The sequence below is a fragment of the Phaenicophaeus curvirostris genome, chromosome 1 (genome assembly GCF_032191515.1).
Source record: "Phaenicophaeus curvirostris isolate KB17595 chromosome 1, BPBGC_Pcur_1.0, whole genome shotgun sequence".
Taxonomy (NCBI): Eukaryota; Metazoa; Chordata; class Aves; order Cuculiformes; family Cuculidae; genus Phaenicophaeus; species Phaenicophaeus curvirostris.
This window is the reverse complement of record NC_091392.1, coordinates 13,579,717-13,603,069: the sequence shown is the minus strand read 5'-3', so window position 1 is coordinate 13,603,069 and position 23,353 is coordinate 13,579,717. Positions and strand designations below refer to the sequence as shown.

The following is a 23,353-nucleotide window of genomic DNA, read 5'->3' as shown; positions in this document are numbered from 1 at the left end:
TGTGGTCCAAGGTAGAAATCTTGCTTTGATGCTGTGTTTTTACCTTTTGAAGATTGCTTCTCTCCAGCACAATGCACAATTCTGGTTACTGCAAAAATCAAACCAGAAGTTTAACAGGGAAGAGAATTAAGCACGGAAATTCCAGCAGGTCCAAGAATTTCTTGCTTGAATTAAATCTGTGGGATTTTTTGCTGTCTAACTTTTTGAGGTAGTTGCATGTAATCTGTCTCTGTAGCATGTATTTCTCTGTGCCTTTGGAGAACTGTGGGAATGTGAAGGAGAGGAGGTAGCACATCCTCAATTTTGTTACGTGGGGCATGGTTCCAGCCATTAGAAGTTGTCCTTAGGTGAGAAAGTGGAAGTCTGAAACCAATGTAGATCATATAATATGACCTTTTTGCTAAGGATTTTGGAGGGACGGTGCATCTTGAACTTGGAGTCAAGTCCTACAACTGTACACTAGTCTGCTCAGAGAAGTTGCCTAATGACAGCTTGGTTTCATTTTTGCTTTGTTCTTCATAATTTGAGAGAGTGCCAAGTTCTCCCTGTTTTCAACAGGATAACATAAACAGCAAAATTCATACATTGTCCAAGCTACTTTTGCATGTGAGCTCACAGGAAAACTGTGTTTAGTCATGTTTATTTCAGTGTTGCCAATAAGGAAAAATATGTCAGATGTAAAAGAGAAAAAGAAAAATCATGAAGAGTCATTATAATGCACTCAGTAGAGGCAAAGTGCCCCTTTGCCCTGTAGGAAGTGGATTTAAAACAGCTCCAGCAGGAGTGATGTATAATAGAAAAGGCAGCTTTTGCAGAAAGAAAACTTTTCTTGAAAATAATCCTGTTTCTTGACAGTTTTTTAACATTGAAAATGAAATTTACGGAAATGGTAGTTTGACTGAAGTAAAACAAATTTTGGCATTGTTTTGTTTTGGTTTTTTTCCAAATTATTTTAATACACTTTGTTCTTTGTCACCTCAAGATTTCTGGTTTTGGCACATAGTATCATAAAGTCTGTGATTAGGATCTTGCTGCCTTTGCTCCGCTAGTAGGTTGGACGTATTAACTATGCTGTAAAACTTGAAGCATAGGGAAGTGCTCCTCTTGGGTGAAGGGAGCTCTCAGCACAAAGTATTTGGAAAGGACAGTTAAATGTGGATGTAAATAAAAAATACACATTGTTTCAGTTCAATGAAATTAACTGAAATATTCAATTCTAAACTGAAAAAATGCTTGGGAAGATCCAAGTATTTAATTTTCATCAGTAAAAGACAGAGTAAGAATGTTTTATCATTTATGAATTTTTAAGCATTTCAGTCTTCTAAAATCCCTTAATTATTCCAGCTGCTCATATCTGAGATGACAATAAATGTTCAAGTAATATTGACATTGCACTAATAATTGCTGGTTTTTACGGAAGCATCTAATTCAGCAAAAGTGCAAAGTCCTTAGTCCAAAGTTCTTAGGATTTTGGGTAGGTGAATGTGCATTTACATCTAAGCTAATGTGGTGGAAGATGTAAAAAAGCTGATTCGTAGAACACCGTTTTGTGTTGTTTTGGTTTTTAGATGTATTTAAGTGCACTCTTGTTGACTTCTCTCTATTGCATGTTTTACAAGTGTAGTATACAGTGAATCCCAACTGGTGCACAGATCACACTTGTATCCAGGTATGTCTTTGTGTACCAGCTTCTGCTTATCTGATTCTCCTTACTCATTCTTATGAGTGCAATGCTGAGACAATTAAACAGATCTCTGAGATATTCTTTAATAAAGAGGTGCCACAAAGCTGGAGACAGAATTGCCAGTTAAGGTCTATGGACTTAACTGCATTCCCAATGCAGTTACGTTGCATTTGACCATCAATGATGTTTCCAATGTCACTTTTTTCTGGGAGGTGGAGTGTGTTGCTTTCTTGGTTTCATCTTAAAATTTTCATTGACAAACTGAAGAAGAAAGGCTAGGAAGATAAATGCTGATTCATGGTTTCTGTGGCACAGATCTGCTAGTTATCACAGCTGTTGGCTAGTATGTCCTCTTGCTCTGGAGACCAGTACAACTTATTCTGGCAATTAATTCAGTTCTTCTTGTTACTAAAAGCACCTTTCCTAGGAGAGTTCTTAGAGCAGTCATGTATCTTAATTTACCAGGTAGCTGACTTTCCCTTGTTATGACTGTACTTTTTGGGCCTTCTAAAACTGACGTGAAAGAATGGACATTTTCAATCTCAAATAAACATCGGATGACATAGTAACAGAAGATGACACATGATATCCTATCCATGTGCCACATTTGTCAGTCCTCTTCAAACAGTCTGCTCCCAAAGAGCACAAGTTTTATGCTCCCCAGAACAAAGTCCTTAAATATGAGATATGCTGTAGCTCCATTCTACACAACCAACTCATTTCGCTGCCTAAGGCTGACCTGCTCTGATCACTATCACTGTGATATAGACTATGATATGATATATCACTATAATATAGACTTAGATTAGACATAAGGAGGAATTTCTTCACTATGAGGGTGGTGAGGCACTGGCACAGGTTGCCCAGGGAAGCTGTGGCTGCCCCATCTCTGGAGGTGTTCAAGGCCAGGTTGAATGGGGCCTTGGGTGGCCTGATCTAGTGCGAGGTGTCCTTCCCCATCGCAGGGCTTTCCAAGTAGATGATTTTTAAGGTCCCTTCCAACCCAAACTATTCTATGATGTGAAATTGCTCTGCTGATTTCTTGCATGAAAACTGTCATGGCTATATTGAAACACTAGGGTTAGCGTATTTATGATTGTAGCCCTTGCACCCTCCTATGATATGCAGGACATCACTTATTCTGGATATGCACCTTAGTAATTTTCTCCTTTGAGACATGAAGACCTATGTGGCACAACAGTGCACAATCTGGGGACCCATAGCCTTACAGCAATCCGAGGCAGGCGGCTGTAGGATTATTTTTTTTTTTTTCTGGAGAGCAAAGTGTCTGTTTCTGTTCTAACAAGATATGAGTCATAGCAGGGACATGGCTGTAAATACTTATCTCTTTCACTGGGACGTGCAGAGCAGAAAGAATTTCTGCATGGAAAGAGGACATGAACTGATTTGTTAAAAATCTGTTATTTGCTTGGGGAATTTGTACTAGTATTATCTGGGATAGTTGTGCACACCAGGGACAAGAACCATCCTGTTCCTTTTTATTTAAAGAACAGAAAGTGACCATTTGGGAAATAGCTATGTATATAAAGTATTTAACAAGCAACTAAACGATAACATCATCCAACAAAAGTCATCAAGCTGCGGTTATTTTTTTCTATGTGTGCACAGCTTGATTGGTTGCTTCATCAGAATGTTGGGCTCAGATTTTTTGTGAGTATTTAAGAGTGGCAAAGTATCTGTTAGAAAGCATCTAGAAACAGGTGTCTGGGAGGGACCCTTTTTATCTTGGGATCCACCCCTTTGCCCAAGTGAAACAGAGAGAAGGCATTTTGTGGATTTTTTCCCTCTGTCCTACCACAGGATTCCTAATCATAACCTGCCACAGACCTGCTGTTTCAACCCTTAGCCTTCCTTACTCAGTAGTTGACCATTATAGGTATTAAATTTTATAACCCACCAATATAATTTTTCAGTACATTAGGACTTGGATAAACTTTATTTACACACTTTGAGAGTAATGACCAGGCCTTCACTGGGCTGCGTTTCAAGATGTTTCTAGGGCAAATTAAAGTTCTAAAACAAGGAAGAAGCTGACCTGTTTTGGTATGGGTTTTGTTGGTGTTTAATTTATTAAAAAAATATAACTGGAGGATACAAGCTATAGGGAATTTCTTCCAGGATGTGCAGGGAAAAAAATAGACCTATTTTCTTATATATAGCTAGGGCTATATATTGTATGACAGATGAGTAGTTACAGAAGAACATTGCCTGTGTGCCTTTTGATTTGAAGGTGTTTTCTTATTCTCCAGTATCACTTGAACTCATGCACTTCATGATATTTGCTTATCATAATCATAATTCATGTTCCAATAAGAGGATTTGTATTCTTTTAGCCCGAGGTAAACATGTGCAACAGCCTGGTTTTAATTGGCATGCTTCCTTAGCTAAAATGATGACAAAAGTTCTTGCAAATGTTTAGCTACTACTGAGTTATAATAAATTCCCAGTAGATAATTATACTTGCCCTCTCCCAAGTCAGCCTTAATTTTATTTTTAATGCTATTGTTAGTTGAATATTGAGTAGTTGTTTGTCTTTTGAGCACAGCAGAATAAAGGGATTTACCGAACTCTTCTGAAAATCTGAACACTGCAGTAATATTCAGACTTCTAAATAATTTATTGAGAGCACAGCCAACAATATGCAATTTTCATGTATGAGTATCAAACAAGCAACCTCACATAAACTTGAAAGGCATGAAAAATAAGGTTAGTCTTCAAAACAGAGGTCAATATTCTCAGGCTTAGAGAAATAAAAAGATAATCACAATAACGTTTTATCTGCTTTTAAGGAAAACCTTACGTTGGCACATTTCATAGAAGCACAACGACATTTGAATTTGAAACTTAATAAGGACATTAGTGGTTGCTGAATAAGGACATGAAACAGTTGCAACATAGACCAGCAACCAGGTTTGCTTCATAGCCTTTATAGGTGGTGAGGTCTAGGAAAGGCCATCATCTCTTCCCATCTGCTCCTAGGACATTTGGCTAAGAGAAATAAGACACAATGACTGGCAAAATGCATTTCACAATTATTTAATTCTAACCGTTATGCATGTAAATGTATACGCAAAGTGTATGTTGTCAGATGTTATATTATGCTACCAACACCCATCTTAATACTTCATTGCCCTGAAGTGCATTTTAACAAACATTGTAGTGTGTTTTGGTTTGTGTTTCTTGAAGGCAAATTATAAATGACAATCCTCATTAATCATTATAGGAAATAGTGTTTAGATGAACATTCTTGTCTTGGCTATAATATGCAATGTAATTCAGTGGCTGAATTTTGACTGCTGGTCACCTCTGCTAGACACCAATTTTAGAGAAATAGATGATCCATGTTTTTGTCAAACAGATTGATTTCCTATCCAGATTATTGGTTTTGCCACTTAAATGTCGTTATGTACTGTTCAAGGCTCTGTGAGTTATCAAATGGAGTAATACTTCTGCTGATGTCCTTTGGAGCTTCTCAGTACTACAACAGTGGTTGCTAAGTTGCTAAGCATTAATGGTATATTTGGCATAGCACAAGAAGGAGGAGAAAGATGGCCATTGTCTCTGATGTCCTTGGGTGAGCTCTGGGTGCTGAGATGCTTAATTCCTGCTCAGCTGTCGTGGATGTGGGTAATAATTATATGTCTAAATAGAAGCTGGATGATTAAATTACTCTGTTTGTGCGTCTTTTGGTGGGATTCATCTCAGTCTGGACATCTTCAGTGTTGACATCTACAGCTGAGCTTTACAGTCCAGGCTCCCTTTAGAGTCAGTGAGGAGAATCCGACATTTCCTGAGTGTGATTCATCTGGCCCATTTTAGACATCAATGTTAGAGTGAGACTTACAGGCTAAATGGGGTGACATAAATAGATATGATGTTGTTGGGAGCTTTATATAGTAGTAGTGCATATTTACTGAGCCACTGACTGAAAACCTCCACCTTTTTTTTCCAAGAAGGCTGCTCCAACCATGGGAACGGAGAACAAGCCTTTCTCTGTGGCAGCTGGTACGCACTTTTCCCATAAAAAATGCAATGCCTGCAGCTGAGGAACAGTGGCTGGGCCACACAGTGGCTGGGATTTAAAATATTTTACGATATTTGCTTAGGAAGTTCAGTTAATTACCCATCTATTGCTTGGGAAGCAGGGTGCAATGGCAGCAGCTGTTCTTATCCTTCTTCTGTCTGATCTCTGGGATGTACCAGTGTGTTTGCTGATGCCATCTAGAACTAAGAACCTTGCTGCTCAATGTGGTTGAGTTTCTGGTGGCTTTGAATGTGCCCAGAAACACATTTAGGTTAGGTATTTTGACACATGAAAAGTCAGGCTCTTGGGCCTAATAGAGGAATCGTGCACCCGTTTTAGGTGATGGAGCCTATGCACAGGTCTAACCTCACTTTTAGTGACATGTGGACTCTGAAGCATCCTAGACCTTATTAAAAAACATGTCCAATCCTTGTAGTTTAGGAACATAAGAACAGAATCTGCTTGTATTGCAACTGATGTCGTTGTCACTGTCTTGTTACAAACTTTTAAAAAGATGTTATAAGTAGTGTCTCTGCAAATAGTTCTTTCACAAGGCTGATAGGTTACCCTTTGCATCAATGACAAATGATGTCCCTGTATATCATGTTACTGACATCTTGCTACACATCTGCAATCTATTTTCAGTTTTCTGTTGCTTATTACCGATTTAGGAAAGGAATTAAAAAGCTATGGAGGCAAAAAGATTTAATGGAGTATGGGGCAGAACCACTGAAACTAGTACCGTTATGCAAAGAAATACCAGTTTTGATTTTAAGCTGTCCAGAGCAAGGTTCAAAACTTCTGTATTTTTACTCCCCTCCTCCCAAGAGTTATTGGCAACTGGAGTTATTGGTGAAGGCACCGCAGGTTAGAGATGGTGCTGTCCAACACACTGTTAGTCCACTTTCAAGAAAGCTTCACTGGTGTGCTGTTGTGAGTTTAATGCTCTGGTGTGGTTTTTAGAAAACCATTATTCAAGTGAGAATGTTTTGACTTGTAAGAGTGCAGTCTGTTGCTCCTGTGTGTTTATTTCACCGTGCTGAAATGTCTTTCTTTTTTGTTTTCTCCTGCCTATCTGGGGAAAATCAAAACCAGCGTGAGTAACAATCCTGTGGGTTTTCTGCTGTTGTTTTTTCTGGGTGACGTATAGACCTGTGATTCATGCTGCTCTTCAGTATCCATCTGACATTTGTATTTGAAATTGCTGCATAATTATGAATTCCTGGATTTTGGATTCTTTTGAAAGTAAAGTTTCTGTGAGCAAATCAGTTTGATGTCAGCATACTAGGTCTGACACACAAAACACAAGGTTGTGCATATAACTGTTTAAAAAAAATAAGAAAATCAACTGCGATCACCTTCACCGTAAGCTTCAGTCAATAATTGAAAAGTTTCTGTTGTAAATTTCTTCAATTTCACAAGGAACTTGAAGTGAACTCGCTGTTTGCTCTTGCATGCCAGCATTTTCTGACTGAGGGTAGGAAAATGTCTGTATTCGAACATGTGTCCACTCATACTGAGTGAAGTGATCCTTGTCTCACTGTAACAGATTAAAGCATGTTCTATAACTATCTCTTTGTCTCTTCTGTCCCTTCACAAGCTACAGTGTTAGCCTCATTGTTTTTGTGTCAGACCTTATGTACATCACTAGGACTTTTTTCCAAATTCCTTTATTATTAATAAGGTTCTGAGTGCAATTAAGTGTGTGTGATTTATGAATACTTACAATAATATGTGCTCTATCATTAATTTAAAAATACATTTATCAGCACATTATTTTGAATGCATGACTCTAAAACTCTACCCGAGTATTTACAGATTGCTTATATCTGTAGTGTCTAGACAGTATACCTTTAAATAAGGCAACAGCTTATTCTCTTTTTACTAGCAATTTAATCTGTAACTGGCATTTCAGGGTTGGTCTGGTATTTTTAGGATTTGGGCTTAGTATTATCTGTGCCCCATAAGGCAGCACTACATGCCAGGATGGGTTTATGCTTGGGCCACTTGTGTTTGACATTGCATGATGGGAGCACAAAGGCACTGCTGCCTAAAAGAGGGGACCATCTTGGGAAAGGACGAAGAACGTCTTCCCTGTTTTGATTTATCTTTTTCACAAACCCTTCCCAGCTTGCTAGGACTGCAGGTAAGGATTCCAGAAATCCATTCTGAGGGCACACGTCATTTCTACTTTTAAAGTCATTGTGAGCAAAGCCAGAGAGGGAAAATGTGAAACAGGAGTAGCCCAGTGTGGGCTTTTGATCAGGCCATGTTGGCTAAGAGATGCTGAGGTGCAGACAGCCAGAGCACATGCTGCTGACAGAGCTCCTTGCACTCACTGAGTTTCTGTTTATTTCTCAATCTCTGAGACAGCAACGCTAGTGCTGGGGGCAGCATGGGGTGACCCCTTGCCAGTCCTAGTGGTGTAGTTGGAATGTGCTAAGGGCAGTGCTGTCTCTGTTTTGCCTACTGCAGTGAGCTTGTGTCTTTCTAAGGTGCAGGGAGAATGTGCAGCACCAGATGACAATTCTGGCATGAGGTGGTAGCACATGATGTTTAGGAGTGTTGACTAGAGAAGATATGATAGATTTAGTGTGCCTTTTGTCATCCTGCCGGTGTGTTGTGTGACTAGTGCCTAAATGACTGGCATGGTTAGAGTTAATCAAACCTAGTATGTGCTGATGAGACTGCAGAAATAAGATTCAGAGAATGGACTCTCTCTTTGCTGGTCTCCCAGGTGAAACCTCTGATTTGTTCAGGAGTCTTCTCTCCTTCCTGATCTTTTGAGCTGTATCAGGTAAGTGAGGGTTTGCATGCAAGTGTGTGAACTAAGGTGTTCCCGAGTACACTGCCTTTGGATTGAATTCCCACTGCTGGCTGTTTTGAGAAGTGTTAAGCTCTGCTTGGCTCTGAACGTAGCATGACATTGACAGACTTTGCTGTATTTAAAGTTAGTCTCCATTTATTTCTGTAGTCTCCTGTGAAAGCCACAGCACTGTGAAGGGACAGAGGACTCTGAACAGTGTCATTGCACACCTGACTTGTATTACTTAGAGGCTGATATTTTTTTTTTTTGAGGAGTCAAGCAGAAAAAAAATTAGTTCTGTATAAGTAATTTATTTCCTAAGAGGAAGATTCCCAGCTATGACTCAGGTGTGCAGTGATGCAATATGAGAGTATTACAAGGAGCTGGCTTTGACCTTGAGAAGAACCTAAAAATATGCCTGTCCTCGTTTTGATGCAAGGAAGTTGCATTTTGGAAAGCTCACTGTCTGAGGTGAACTCATTTCACGTAACAAAATTATTTTCTTTTTTCTTCATGGTGTACAAAAGTCCAGTTTTGCACTGCATCTGTGTGTCTTAACTCATATAAACACTACACGGGGCTTTGAAAAATTTTCCCTTCGTCAGTTCCTTCTTGAACTCTATTAAATCTCCACTCAGGCTGTTTCATGTGTCATATCTGTATGTCTACATCTAGTCCTGTACCCTGCCTTAAAGTTTTTTTACTCTGTGACTGTCATCAACAGCTGCAAATTCTGTGCAAATTCTGTATATATCAGCCCTTTCAGTGCTATTTAGCTGCTGCTAAAGAGCAGTCAAATTTGATAAGACCTGTGAGTGGCAGGGATGTCCTGAGATGATCCGTTTCCTTCACCTGGCATTTTCTTCTTCCTTTAAAGTTTAGATGCATTGACTGTACTTTGAGTGTTTTGAGTATCAGTCAAAATGCAGCTGCCTTTTCAAAGAGCAAGACAGTCCCTCAAGAGGATGTAGGGCAAATTTTATGCAACTATTCACACAGATTAATAGATTTCAGCAATACTATACAGTATGTGTGGCATATAACACTGTAAACAATAAAAGTGTTGTTCATAGGAATACCATTAATTTCTTAGAAATATCTGTATATAACTACAGTTCAAAAGCCATTTTGTCCTTCCTGTTATGCTACTACCTTCACCTGTGATATAATTTCAGCAGCATCTTTGCCAGCCTCCTTCTTCTTCACTTGCTTCCTCCTTGAGGCATGTCAGCTCCCGGCATTTCCAGAGGCACCTCAGTTCCTTGTCCCCACAGGAGGTACCAACTCCAGGGCTCTTGGAGGAAGCTGTAGTGGGAAGTGTGAGGTGTCTCTGGAGAGAAGCTGCCACATCCCCTCCGTTCCTCAGCAAATAACACCCCAAAGCTCCGCAGAGATGCGTGGCATTAGCAGGTCGAGGCCAGCCTGTGTGCTCACATCGTCAGCCCCTGTAACTCTAGGGGAGCACAGCAGCATGGATGTGCTGAGCATGCAGGGAGTCACAGCCAGCAACACTCCACACTTTTTGATGGAAAATTGAACTGGGGGCCTCATGATTCTCAAAAATACAGTTGTTTGTGACCACAACCATTGTACAGAAAGAAGCATAGGGCAAAGCAGCACTGGAGATGACTACTCTGGTATTTCCCAGCCCTGACACAGTTTTCTTCATGGAGACATTTCTTAGGTTTTATAAAATAAACTGAAGTTATCTGCCTAATCCATAGAATCCTATCCACATGATTCATAGACAGGAAGGTTTCATATCCATTGTGCAGACACTGTTGACTTGATTCAGAAGGTGGAGTAAGAGCTGCGTAGCATGTTGTCATTGTGACTGTTTACTAGAACATGAGGCTGACCCATATTTCGCTGTTGGGTTTTACAGGTGGTTTTACAGGTGGTTTTGCAGCTGGTCTCTTCCCCTAGTCACTGTGTAAATTCCTTATACTGAACACCTCCAGGGTTTGCAGGCCACAGCTATGGGTCCTATGTCCTCCTAATCATTACCTTCTCTCCATTACTTTGCCCAGCCAGGGCTGCCTTTTCTTCGTTGCTCCCTGTGTTTTTTTCCAGAAGGTCTCTCTTGTCCTATTGCCTGTACTGATTCCAGTGCCATCACCTTCCCCGCCCTAAATACACACACTGTCCTTGTGCCTTCAGGTCTGATTTTGTGTCTCCTAAGTTTAAGTTGTTGGGGATCGTGTTGGTCAAACATTAGGAACAACTTAACTTTTGTGACATTTTCACATTTTTCAGTATTTTGAGAAGTGACATTCTGCTGAATTGATGTTTTCTCATCAGAAGGCTTAGACTTGTGTAAAAGATTCTGCTTTTTCCCCTTTCCTTGCCAACTAGCAGACATGACTGTTTGCTTTAAAACACTGAGAAGCTTCCCAGATCAAAATATAATCAGAAATTTCACAGGCCTTTTTTTCAGCAAGCTCCGTCAGTCAGCAAGTGCTCTCAAGAGTGCTAAGTGAGGATAGAATCTCCAGAAATATTTACATGCTTAAATTGAAAATGTCTCTGTTGAGCATGTGTGAACTCCAATTTTTATTTATTTTTTAATATATCTATAACATAATTTGGCCAAAATTGAAGGACAGCTCTTATGCTTTAGAGTGGAAGAGCTGCTGAAAGCAAAGGGCAGAGGAATTTTCAGCCAGGGCAACACAACGTTTTCCTCTAACTAGAAATGAATGAAGTGTTTTGACTGAAATTTCCTTCTTCCTTAAATAATTAAATGTCTGAGGCAGAAACTTACTATGTAAAAAAAAAACAAACCCAAAAGCCCAAGAGAGTAAAAATTGGCAAAGGTCTCAGGAGCTGAAAATAGAAAGAAATATCGGCCAACCTTTAAAGTAGCTGTTATCAGCTTTGCCTCTAGTATTTTCTGTGTGCTGTTGCCTTATCTATAGGTTGTTCACAGTTTCACTCTACTGTGTTTCTCAGGAAGGCGTTCTCAGTCCCTCTCACTGGGCTATTTCAACGCAACTGAGGGCTTCCTATGTACATCTGCACCATGAGCTCTTGCTTCCACAAGCTCCCATCCCTGGTGTGAGGGGTGAGATGTGTCAAGCTGGAGATGTGGTGTGTTTCGTGGTAGAATTGACAGTATTGGGTTTGCAATTGGGCTTGATGACCTCAAAGGTCTTTTACAATCTAAATGATTCTGTCATTCTTTGATTTTAAGTTGGGGCTCCCTGCTTGCCCTGGTGCAGGTACAGGAGGGCTGGTACATTGTGCTGCTGTGTTGGGGGTGGAGAGGTCTGGCACTTCCCCTTGCCTGGATGAGCAGTCCCAGGGCTGAGAAGGGCTCCTCACTTCTTCACTCACACAAATTCTTCTCCTAGGGAAGGATCTTGAGGAGGATGGAGTAGAGCCTGGTTGGACATAGATTATGTGACTTGTAGATGAGTGTCATTGCTGTGTCATCCATCGGGTGCCGTGGGGCAGTTGGTGAGACTGTGCCAGGGCCTCCCTTGACTGCCCAGCCCATGCAGCTGTGCCCTTCCAGTTGTTTTCTGAGGTCCAGGTGGATCTTGGTGTTCGTCCTTGCTCCTGAAGTGCAGTGTGTTTGGCATCAACTACATAGAATCATAGAATCATAGAATCGCTAGGTTGGAAAGGACCCACTGGATCATCGAGTCCAGCCATTCCTATCAATCACTAAACCATGCCCCTCAGCACCTCATCCATCCGTCTTTTAAACACCTCCAGGGAAGGTGACTCAACCACATATGGCATGAGCCAGGGTAAAGGCAGAAACAAAGGCGGTTGGAGGGATATCTAAGGAATCTTCTTGTTGCTTTTGGAAGGGGAAGCTGAGAGCCCTCAGTAACAAGCCCTAATCCCAACATAAAATCACGGTCCGGTTGCCAGGCTGTGTGTTAGCACAGCTTTCTTGTTCTTGGTCATTAACACTTGGCATAGTGTGTCTTTTCTTTTAATTTATGGGAATTCTATGTATTTCAGCACTGATAGGGAAAAAAATCATCACTGAGAATGTCATGATTAATTTTTTTCCTCTTGAAGAACTATGAAATTATTCTGAAATGTATGACACATGTATAATAACAGCCTAGTGCTCTGTTTTTTAAAAATGTACTAGAGGCATTGTGCAGTTTCCCAGAGGCTTAATGAGGGAGCCATACTGGGTTGGAAATTTTTCAACAATAAAAATTGACCTATTACTTGCTCATGTAAAATGAGGGTTGACAATCACACAAATATGTCAAAAATCAAATACAGGCATTGTAAAATATCATTTCTTTCCCAGAGAGAAGCTGGTCACCTGTTCACAGTAGGATTTTGCATTATATCCTATTCAGGGAAGAATAAGATGCTTCCCCACAGGGAAACAAAATGGCAGCAAAGTACTGGCCCAGTGCCCTTCTCGCAATGCTTTTCACTGACTGTTTTGCCAAGTCTTCAAAAATAACATATAGGCATATTTTTCCAACATATGTTTTGCTTCTTTGTGGGTTTGAAAGCACAAAGGGAAGAAAAGGTTCTGCTTTATTTGACACTTTATCATCAAACACAGAAAGAATTCATTGTTTGCTTGTTTGATTTTCTCTCCATAACAGTTCTTTTCTTTTCTAAAAATCTAGTATCTCTTGCTGGTTTTTTTTAAATGCATACCTCAGAAGTGGCCCCTTCTTAAAAACTGAGCATATGGCTCTGAACCTATGTCTGCATTCAGGGAAGTGTCTAATGCAAAACACTGAAATTTGGAGTCATGGGAGCAGAAAACTTGAGTTGAGGAATTATTCAGTACACTATTGAATAATCAGAGAAAGGAAGATAAATATAAAGACTCAAAGAATAAGTTGAGCATGGTAAATATTGCTCCTCTGCTCAGAACAAATGAAGTCACTGTCAATTTTTGCATGGTTTTTAGATATTTAATAGCAAGGTTGTGTGCCCCAAATGACTCGTAGGATTCAAAGAAACCCAGCAGTTTCACTGCTGAATGTGTATCACCAGTGGGTATACAATCGGTCACGTTGCAGTTCTTGCTTCAGTTCCTTTGTCAGTGGCTCATGATGTTTCCAATAAGAAAAAGCAGTACAGGGAAGTGGAACATGTTATAGGGAGAGATCAGCTTATCAGCAATCCATGTCAAGTGCTGATCTCTGTCCATTTAGATGGGGGGAAAAAAGTATTAAAGCATGAAAGCAGAACCAGTGTGGTAACCAAGGTCTTGATGCATCTCCAGTGGATGAGGCCACAAGTCGTAAGACTCTTCTTCAGCAGGAGACATTTTTATGTGGATCTCCTGGCTGGTACTTTGCCCTTGGCAGTTCAGTTGTTTTTTTTTTGAAAAAAGGTCCTGTTTGGTAGGACATAGATTTGCAGTGCAGTTTATCCATATTTAAATAAAAGCGGGAAAAGATTTACAACAAATAATGTAGAGAACAATTATAGCAGATGCATGAAGGTGAGAAGCGAGAGAGAAGAAAATTTACCTCATAGCAAAGCTATCTAATTATTTTTTGTAAATTCCCAAGTTCTGATTTTCAATTGAGAAACAGGCAACTTAGTGTTAGAATATTTTAAAAAAAAAGTAAAAATGAACAGGAGATTATTATGTAGCAGAGGAGGCTGCATGCTGCTATATGATTAGAAAAGTCATTCTGACCATAGAGGATATTGCATTTATATAACAGGAAAACCTAAACCAATCACTTTGGGTCTTTCTGAGATAGGACTACTGAAACTAATGTTAAGTATACCATGATACAACATGAAAGATACCAAAGTAAGAATGTGAGAATTGGTGTTTGCAAGAAGTAAACAAGTATTGCAAGATTTGTTAATTCTAACAAAAAATATATAGATTCTAGTGTTACTTGTAGATTATATTTGGACAATTACTTTACTATTTATATCTAAAAACTCCTAAAAATACATTCATGAATTCTCGAAATACACATACTCTGTAATAACTCAGATGCCCATATAGCTCAAGTGCATAATACTGTAGTATATATATGTATATATATCATATAGTGTATATATATGGATGATAACCATGGCTTTGCACTTTATTTAAGTCCAGGAAGAACAATAACATAATCCTGCTTATTTCATTTCTCTTCATTCATTTCTCTATGTTCCAATATCTTGACAACTACTTACAAGCTGTATATTCCAATGCTACATTTTGCTAACACATTGTGCATTTAGTATAGTTTTGTGTTTCTAGAAAAGGGAGCTTCCCAACCAGCAATGACCACGATCACCTTTTGATGTTCATTTCAGATTCTATTGTAATGCTCAATTTGTGTCTGGTTCCTGCTACAGATGATTACGGGTACATGACTTATGATTCATTCAGGAACAGAAGCTGAGCCAAACACCAATAAGTACCAGTCACTTACCTCTAAAACAGTCATTTTCTTTAAGTAAACCATGAGGGAGTTGTACAGGAACATAATGAAACTTGGCACACACAGCTTGAACACTGAACAAATTGTTTGGGCAAATGACATGGGGAAGCCAATTTAAAGTCACTGAAGTATCATAAGTGTTGGGGGAATTCAGATCAATTTGCTGTATTGAATGATGAAATCTCATTCAAGGACAAGATTCTGCTCACAGAATGTGTACAGGATCTTAAGTATGGCATATAAATAATTACACATATTTTATTTCTCTCATTTCAGTGACTATTTCGACAAGTACCTTCTTTGACGGCTTGCTGGTAACTGGGCTCTACACCTCTACCAGTGTTCAGGCTTCCCAGAGCGTTGGTGGTTCCAGTGCTTTTGGATTTGGTAAGTCCATTGTAATTTATATTCTGCAATCCAAAATAATGATACAGAAGGCATCAATAGCAACACAATTACTGAAACAGGTTAATTTAGACTGAGTAATCAACAATACATGGAAGTCAGCTGGAGTCAATGAGATAAAGCATTGGTGGCCTTTCGATAGGTTTTATTTCTTCCTCCACTTTCTTCATCTTTGGTCAGCACTTGTACTCGTATACTGTACTATATGAATTTTAAGGAGAAAAGCCCCAGCAGCTAAACTGGTTAAAAAAGCCATTTATAAATGGTTTGACATTTGGTATAAACTAAATCTTTCATGCAAAACACGAGTGACCTGGGTATGTGAGTGTCATAGAGCAGACATACGTTGGCTTGCAAGTGAAGTAACACGATGCAGATAGCACATTATTTAAAACTGTGTTGAGGAATAATTTGAGAAGGGCTTTGCCTCTGTGAGTAGTACCCCTTATTGACCTCTAACCTTTTGCTCAACCCTTTAAAGGGAAGAGCACTGCTGCCACATAATGCACTGTAAGATCCACTTTCCTGGAAGAAGCAGTACAGCTGTTTTTCCTTTCCCACCATATTCTTTACAAGATGAACAGGATCTGATGGAGTAAGTGAGACAGAAAGCACTTATCAATGTGAAATTTTTTCTATGGTCAAGTTACCATGATATATTGATGGCTCCCAAGACCGGGAAGTACATAAACTTTTTCTCTCTACTCTGCAGTTAGGCATGAGAAGGCTGGCCTCTTCCAAAAAAATGTTTAGCAGGCAAATTATCTGCTATTTAAAACAAATTGGTAGTTTTAAAAGTTAACAGTGTTAAAATCCACCACCTGCATTTGTAAAAGAGAGTAGTGTCCACTGTGTTTAATATCTTGTTTAATAAAAGTAGTAGATGAGAATGACATCATTTCGTTTTCTGAAGAAAATGTGAAGTCCTTTCTCCAGAAACCTTGGATACATCTGTCATGTCATCATTTCCAATTAACAAAGAACCTGCTCCTCCTGATGATGATGTTCAGGTTAGATTTAGCTTGCTGGAAATGATTTTTTAAAAAAAAAATATTGAGGACTGTGTCCAGTTCAGAGACCTTAATTCAAAGTCACATGTGGTTTCTCATAGATTGGGGGTGGGGCAAGCATGAAGCTAGGCCCTTAAAATTTGAAGATAGCAATATTCTGAAATTGTGTTGGTAGAGTTTTCTTATGGCGCAGGGAAGAATATTTTTTTCTCACTTGCAATATTACCATTGAAATGCTCTTGTCTGTATTGCTCAGGAGGTCATGCTGCATTATCATAATCTTCCAGTTTGCCCTGACAATATGAAGTCTTCCCAACATACACATATCTGTCTTTTATGCCATAAGTTACTGTATTGTGGCTACAATTATCCTTTAATTACCCAGTTTAGGAAGTCTCTTGATGGAGGCACAATCATCATCAGTTATCACAGCTAGTTAACTGTGTCAATAAGCTTTGAAGAAAAAAACCCAACAATAATGCTAACAGAGTTAATTCTAAGCGCTGTGTTTTCTTTCTTTTTTCAGTATATATCATGTAGCTAAAGATATATTTCTTTTTTTCCTCTGTGGAATTATACTGACATGAAACTTGCTGAATTTTTTATTTGGGAAATCTTCTAACAGGTCTTTTAGGGAGAAATGAGTGAGCTTTTGGGGATAAAACTTAATAGTGGTCATAAATATTCATCTTTTGTCCCAAGCTGAACTGTAGTCAGAGTTCAGATAAAGGTAAAACTAAAATAGTAAAGCTAATATTAGAACTGGGATAAAACATAAATGTATACCTCGCTAAGCAAGCGATGAGGATTCTTTAGCAAAGAAATAATCCCTAAATTAAAAACATTAAAGAGTAACATTTCTTTCTTTATTAAATCCCACGGTACAACAGATACCCTAACTTGTGTCTCTCTGGTATAATTTGCACTCTTCTTTCCTGATCAATGCGGTACATACATGGGACTCATTTCCATGCCCTTCAGCATTGCCTGCTGAAGGCTGAAGAGCAATCTTACTTCTCATCTCCCCCTTTCTCAAGCCACAACGATACCCCTCAATGTCATTCCCACCCCATCTCTCTGGAGAAGCCTTTTAGACTCCTGAGGGATCTCTCCATCCTCGTGTGTTCTTTCCTTCTTCTGCTTTTAAATATGCTGTTGGTTTTGACCTCTTTTCAATAGCTTGGGTCATCCGCTGGCCATGCTCTGCATCTACCCTCCCATACATCCAGGATGTATATATAGTCATTTAGGGGCTCTAACTGTTTGACTTCTTCCAAATGTATAAAAGGAAAGTGGGAAATAGGAGTACTAAAAGAACTTGTTAGAAAGCTACAAATGTGGTGGTGGATTTGATGGGAATGATGGCTTGCAAATGAGATCAAGGTTAAATGGGTTTGGTGGGTGGTAGAGGGTACTGGTCTGTAACCTGGGATAAGTATGAAAATACAGCTCATCTGCTCCAAAGCCACGTGCACTGGAAAGCAAGGAACACGGTATCATTTCTACAATTAAAGGAGAAGATTACAGTATAATCCTTCAGCAATGATAAGGAGCACTATGTGCTGGGAACCTGTCTCATTACTCGGGATCGTCCTGGATGACAGGCTGGTTGAGCTGACAGATGTGCTGGGCTATGCACATCAAAGCTTGCCTTTGACCTGCCAGTCACACTGCATCTCCATGCATTCAGGTTTTTCACAAAGCTTTCCAACTCCCCAATAGATTTTCACATCATGCACACACAACAAATTATTTAACACTTAAATTTGGCATTTCTTGCAAACTAAGTGGAAAATATAAGCCTTTATAATCAAGGTGCCCCCTCAACTGATTTTATGCAACAATTTCAACACTGATGTTTACCTTTTAGTAATTGTGGAATAAACAAGTAATTTCATAATAATATCTGTATATGCATTAGCCTTTCGACCTAAATTGAGAAGGTCCTTTTGAAAGTCCATAGACACTCTTATAGTAAAGACATTCGATTCAAAGCTTTCATTACACTGTAAAGTGGAGCATACTGGGTAACAGAAATTTTTTTGGTTTATTTTCTGTTTAGCCTTATACAACTTGTAATCTACTATCTTTTAAACCAGATATTCCCTTTGTACTATGAGGTCATGAACTGCTGGTGAATGTTGGGTTTTGTGGGCTACTATATAAGAGGCTATGAGAATGATGTTACCTAGAAACATTTTAGCACCTGAACAGGAGAATTGCATCTGCTAGAAAGTAAAAGCTAGAAGCATCCGTCTAAATCGAGTGTTGGAGGAACCTGAGGCTCCCACTGCTCCTGGATGTGGTGTGTGGTTCTGAGCTTTAAGAGGTTTGGTTTTGGCATCAGTTTGTGCTCAAACACTGATGGTTCTGGGGTAATGTTTTGCTTTCAGATTTTGACAGATAAAGGAAAATATCCCTCACTAACACTGTGAGATGGAAAAAGGCCAACTGTTGGATTTTTCTTGTTAGATGAGCTCAGTCTTTGCTTCTTCATGCTAGTTCACAGCTTTAAAAAGTAAGGAATAATCAGTAAATGCAAACTCATAAAAAAAATGTTTTTAGCTATACACATGCTACCACTCTTGAAGTGCAGTTTTGCAACTTACTGAAATTGCTGTAGATCCCTGGTTTACTTTGTGACAAGCCAAATGGGCTCCCAGGCCCTCCCTTCGCACTGGAGATATTTGCCAGAAACCAAACAGATGGTAAACTAGGAAGAAATGACCCTCGGCATTCTCATTAGAACAGTTGGGGAAATTTTAATAGGCCCCCATTTGCCTTGTGCTGTATCTAATACCCTTTGAACTACCACTTTTTTTTTTTTTTTTTTGTTGCTGTTACAAGTCAACTAGTGCCATGTATATTTTAATAGGGATTATCAAATACAATTTGCCCAGAAGATGTACCGGCCCTCTGCTGTTAATTAGCAAAGTTTAAATAATCACTGAGTTCTGGAAGAACTGGAAAGAAACACTGCTTTTCCTGCCAATACATAATTACCAATTAACAGGAAGATGAAATATCTGTATAGCAGTCATATCTTGGAGAATTTGTTAACAGTCAATTAAATAGTGAGTTGGTGCCAAACTGACACTGGTCAAGAAAGTTTACATTTGAGTTTAGTTTTAAGATAATCCCCCCTGCAAGTGGTATGTAACAAAATCATAATGATAAAACTTCCAAAGTTTGTGTGTCATAATGTTTAATTACTACTAATATGTCTTCATGGACAAAATTTGACCATTTCTACAAGTGGTTGATGTCAAGATTGGAGGCAGCCTGGGCTGCAGTGATCACGCACTGGTGGAGTTCAAGGTCCTGAGGGATATGGGAGAGGTGACAAGTATAGACAGGACCTACTAGGGTACTGAAGGAGCTGGCGGATGTGCTGGCCAAACCCCTTTCCATCATCTTCCAACAGTCCTGGAAGACTGGGGAAGTCCCACTGGACTGGAGGCTGGCTGATGTTGTGCCCATCTACAAAAAGGGCCGCAGGGAGGACCCAGGAAACTACAGGCCTGTCAGTCTGACCTCAGTGCCAGGGAAAGTCATGGAACAGGTGATCTTGAGTGCTATCATGAAGCACATGCAAGAGAACCGGGTGATCAGGCCCAGTCAACATGGGTTCACAAAAGGCAGGTCTTGCCAGACTAACCTGATCGCCTTCTATGACAAAGTGACCCGGCTACTGGATGAGGGAAAGGCTGTGGATGTGGTCTTCCTGGACTTCAGCAAAGCCTTTGACACAGTTTCCCACAGCATTCTGCTTGAGAAACTGTCAGCCTCTGGGCTGGACAGGCGCACACTCTCCTGGGTGGAAAACTGGTTGGATGGCCGGGCCCAGAGAGTGGTGGTAAATGGTGTGAAATCCAGCTGGAGGCCAGTGACAAGTGGGGTTCCCCAGGGCTCAGTGCTGGGTCCAGCCCTGTTCAATGTCTTCATCAATGACCTGGATGAAGGCATCGAATGCACCCTTAGCAAGTTTGCGGACGACACTAAGCTGGGTGGAAGTGTCGATCTGCTGGAGGGTCGGGAGGCTCTGCAAAGGGATCTGAACAGGCTGGACCGCTGGGCAGAATCCAATGGCATGAGGTTTAACAAGGCCAAATGCCGGGTCCTTCACTTGGGGCACAACAACCCTATGCAGTGCTACAGACTGGGAGAAGTCTGTCTAGAAAGCTGCCTGGAGGAGAGGGACCTGGGGGTGTTGGTTGACAGCCGACTGAATATGAGCCAGCAGTGTGCCCAGGTGGCCAAGAAGGCCAATGGCATCTTGGCTTGGATCAGAAACGGCGTGACCAGCAGGTCCAGGGAGGTTATTCTCCCTCTGTACTCGGCACTGGTGAGACCGCTCCTCGAATACTGTGTTCAGTTCTGGGCCCCTCACCACAAGAAGGATGTTGAGGCTCTGGAGAGAGTCCAGAGAAGAGCAACAAAGCTGGTGAAAGGGCTGGAGAACAGGCCTTATGAGGAGCGGCTGAGAGAGCTGGGGTTGTTTAGCCTGGAGAAGAGGAGGCTGAGGGGTGACCTCATTGCTCTCTACAACTACCTGAAAGGACGTTGTAGAGAGGAGGGTGCTGGCCTCTTCTCCCAAGTGACAGGGGACAGGACAAGAGGGAATGGCCTCAAGCTCCGACAGGGGAGGTTTAGGCTAGACGTTAGGAAAAAATTCTTTACAGAAAGGGTCATTGGACACTGGAACAGGCTGCCCAGGGAGGTGGTTGAGTCGCCTTCCCTGGAGGTGTTTAAGGCACGGGTGGACGAGGTGCTGAGGGATATGGTTTAGTGTTTGGTAGGAACGGTTGGACTCGGTGATCCGGTGGGTCTCTTCCAGCCTGGTTATTCTGTGATTCTGTGATTCTGTGACCCTAAATTTCAGCAAGCAGACTTCCAGCTTTTCAAGGAGTTAGTCAGTAAGACCCCCTGGGGTATGGTCCTCAAGGACATGGGAGCAGAACAGACCTGGCAAATATTTAAGGATGCTTTCCATGAAGTGCAAGATCACTCAGTCCCCAGATGCAGGAAATCAAGCAGGGAAGGGGAGAGACCAGCATGGCTGAGTTGAGACCTGCTGGTCAGACTAAAGCGCAAGAGGGAACTGCACAGGCAGTGGAAGCAGGAACAGGGAACCTGGGAGGAGTAGAGGGACACTGCACAGGATGAGGTCAGGAAGGTCAAGGTACAGCTGGAGTTGAACTTGGCAAGGGAAGTAAGGACTAGCAAGAAGGGCTTCAACAGGTACGTCAATCAGAATAGGAAAGTTAAAGAAAGCCTACCCCCACAGATGGATGAAAATGGCAACCAAACGAGGAGAAGGCTCAGGTACTCAACAACTTTTTTGCCGCAGCCTTCACTGAGAACCGCTCTCCTCACTCTTCCTGGTTCAGTGGAAAAAAGGTGTGGACCAGGGTTGTAAAGCTCCTCCCAGTGTAGGGAAGGATCAGGTTCATGACCATCTGAGAAACCTGAACATTTATACATCTATGGGACCTGATGAGATGAATCCCAGAGTCCTGAGGGAACTGGCCGAAACGGTTGCCAACCCACTCCCCATGATATTTGAAAAGTCATGGCAGTCAGGAGAAGACCCTGGTGACTGGAGGAAGAGTAACATTGTGCTCATTTCTAAGAAGGGCAGAAAGGAGGACCCTAGGAGCTCCTGATCTGTCAGCCTCACCTCTGTGCCAGGGAAGATCATGGAAGAGATCCTCCTAGAAGCTATGCTAAAGCACATGGAAGACAGGGAGGTGATTAGTGGCAGCCAGCATGGCTTCACCAAGGGCAAGTTCTGTCTGACCAACCTAGTGACTTTCTATGAGGTGTAGTCCTCAAGAACCGGGTAGCAGAACAGACCTGGCATATATTAACCTTCTGTGGTGCAGTAACTACATCAGTGGACATGGGAAAACCAATGGATGTAATCTGATTGGACTTCTGTAAAGCCTCTGACACAGTCTCAAACAATATCCTTCTCTCTAAATTGGAGAGATATGGATTTGATGGCTGCACTGTTTGGTGGATAAGAAATTGGTTGGGTGGTTGTATTCAGAGAGTAGTGGTCAACGGCTCGATGTCCAGATGGAGATCCATGACAAATGGTGTCCCTCAGGGGTCTGTACTGGGACCAGTGCTGTTTAATATCTTCATCAGTGATACAGACACCAAGATCGAGTGCACCCTTAGCAAGTTTGCAGATGACACCAAACCGAGTAGCACAGTTGCCACTCTGGAAGTATGGGATGTCATCCAGAGGGGCCTGGACAATCTGGGGAAATGGGCCCGTTTGAACCTCATGAGATTCAACAAGGCCAAGTGCAAGGTCCTACACCTGGGTCGGGGCAATCCATGTTTTCAGTATGGGATGGGGGGTGATGTGATTGAGAGCAACCTTGTGGAGAAGGACTTGTGGGTGCTGATAGATGAGAAGCTTGACATGAGCTGGCAGTGTGCGCTCGCAGCCCAGAAGGCCAACCGCATCCTGGGCTACGTCAAAAGAAGCGTGGCCAGCAGGTCGAGGGAGGGGATTCTGCCCCTCTATTCCTCTCTTGTGAGACCCCACCAGGAGTACTGTGTCCAGTTCTGGAATCTTCAACATAAGAAGGATATGGAACTGTTGGAAAGGGTCCAGAGGAGGGCTACGAAGATGATCAGGTGGCTGGAGCACCTCTGCTATGAGGACAGACTGAGAGAGTTGGGGTTGTTCAGCCGGGAGAAGAGAAGGGTCTGAGGAGACCTTATAGCGACCTTCCAGTACCTGAAGGGGGCCTACAAGAAAGCTGGGGAGGGACTTTTTACAAAGGCTTGTAGTGACAGGAGTAAGGGGAATGACTATAAACTGGAGAGGTGAAGATTTAGGCTAGACATTAGGAGGAATTTCTTCACTATGAGGGTGGTGAGGCACTGGCACAAATGTCCCAGGGAAGTTGTGGATGCCCATCCCTGGAAGTATTCAAGGCCAGGTTGGATGGGGCTCTGAGCAGCCTGGTCCAGTGGGAGGTATCCCTG

At 41.2% G+C, this 23,353-nt stretch overlaps 1 protein-coding gene across 2 annotated transcripts in view; it reads left to right on the top strand.

Moving 5' to 3' along the window:
* Positions 1 to 23,353, top strand: part of RELN (reelin) — a 296,961-nt gene that overhangs the window by 31,113 nt on the left and 242,495 nt on the right. For both annotated transcript variants that reach the window (XM_069881518.1, XM_069881596.1), the window contains exon 2: positions 15,207 to 15,317. In XM_069881518.1, coding sequence (XP_069737619.1) covers positions 15,207 to 15,317 — 111 coding nt within the window. The remainder of the gene's footprint in view (positions 1 to 15,206; positions 15,318 to 23,353) is intronic.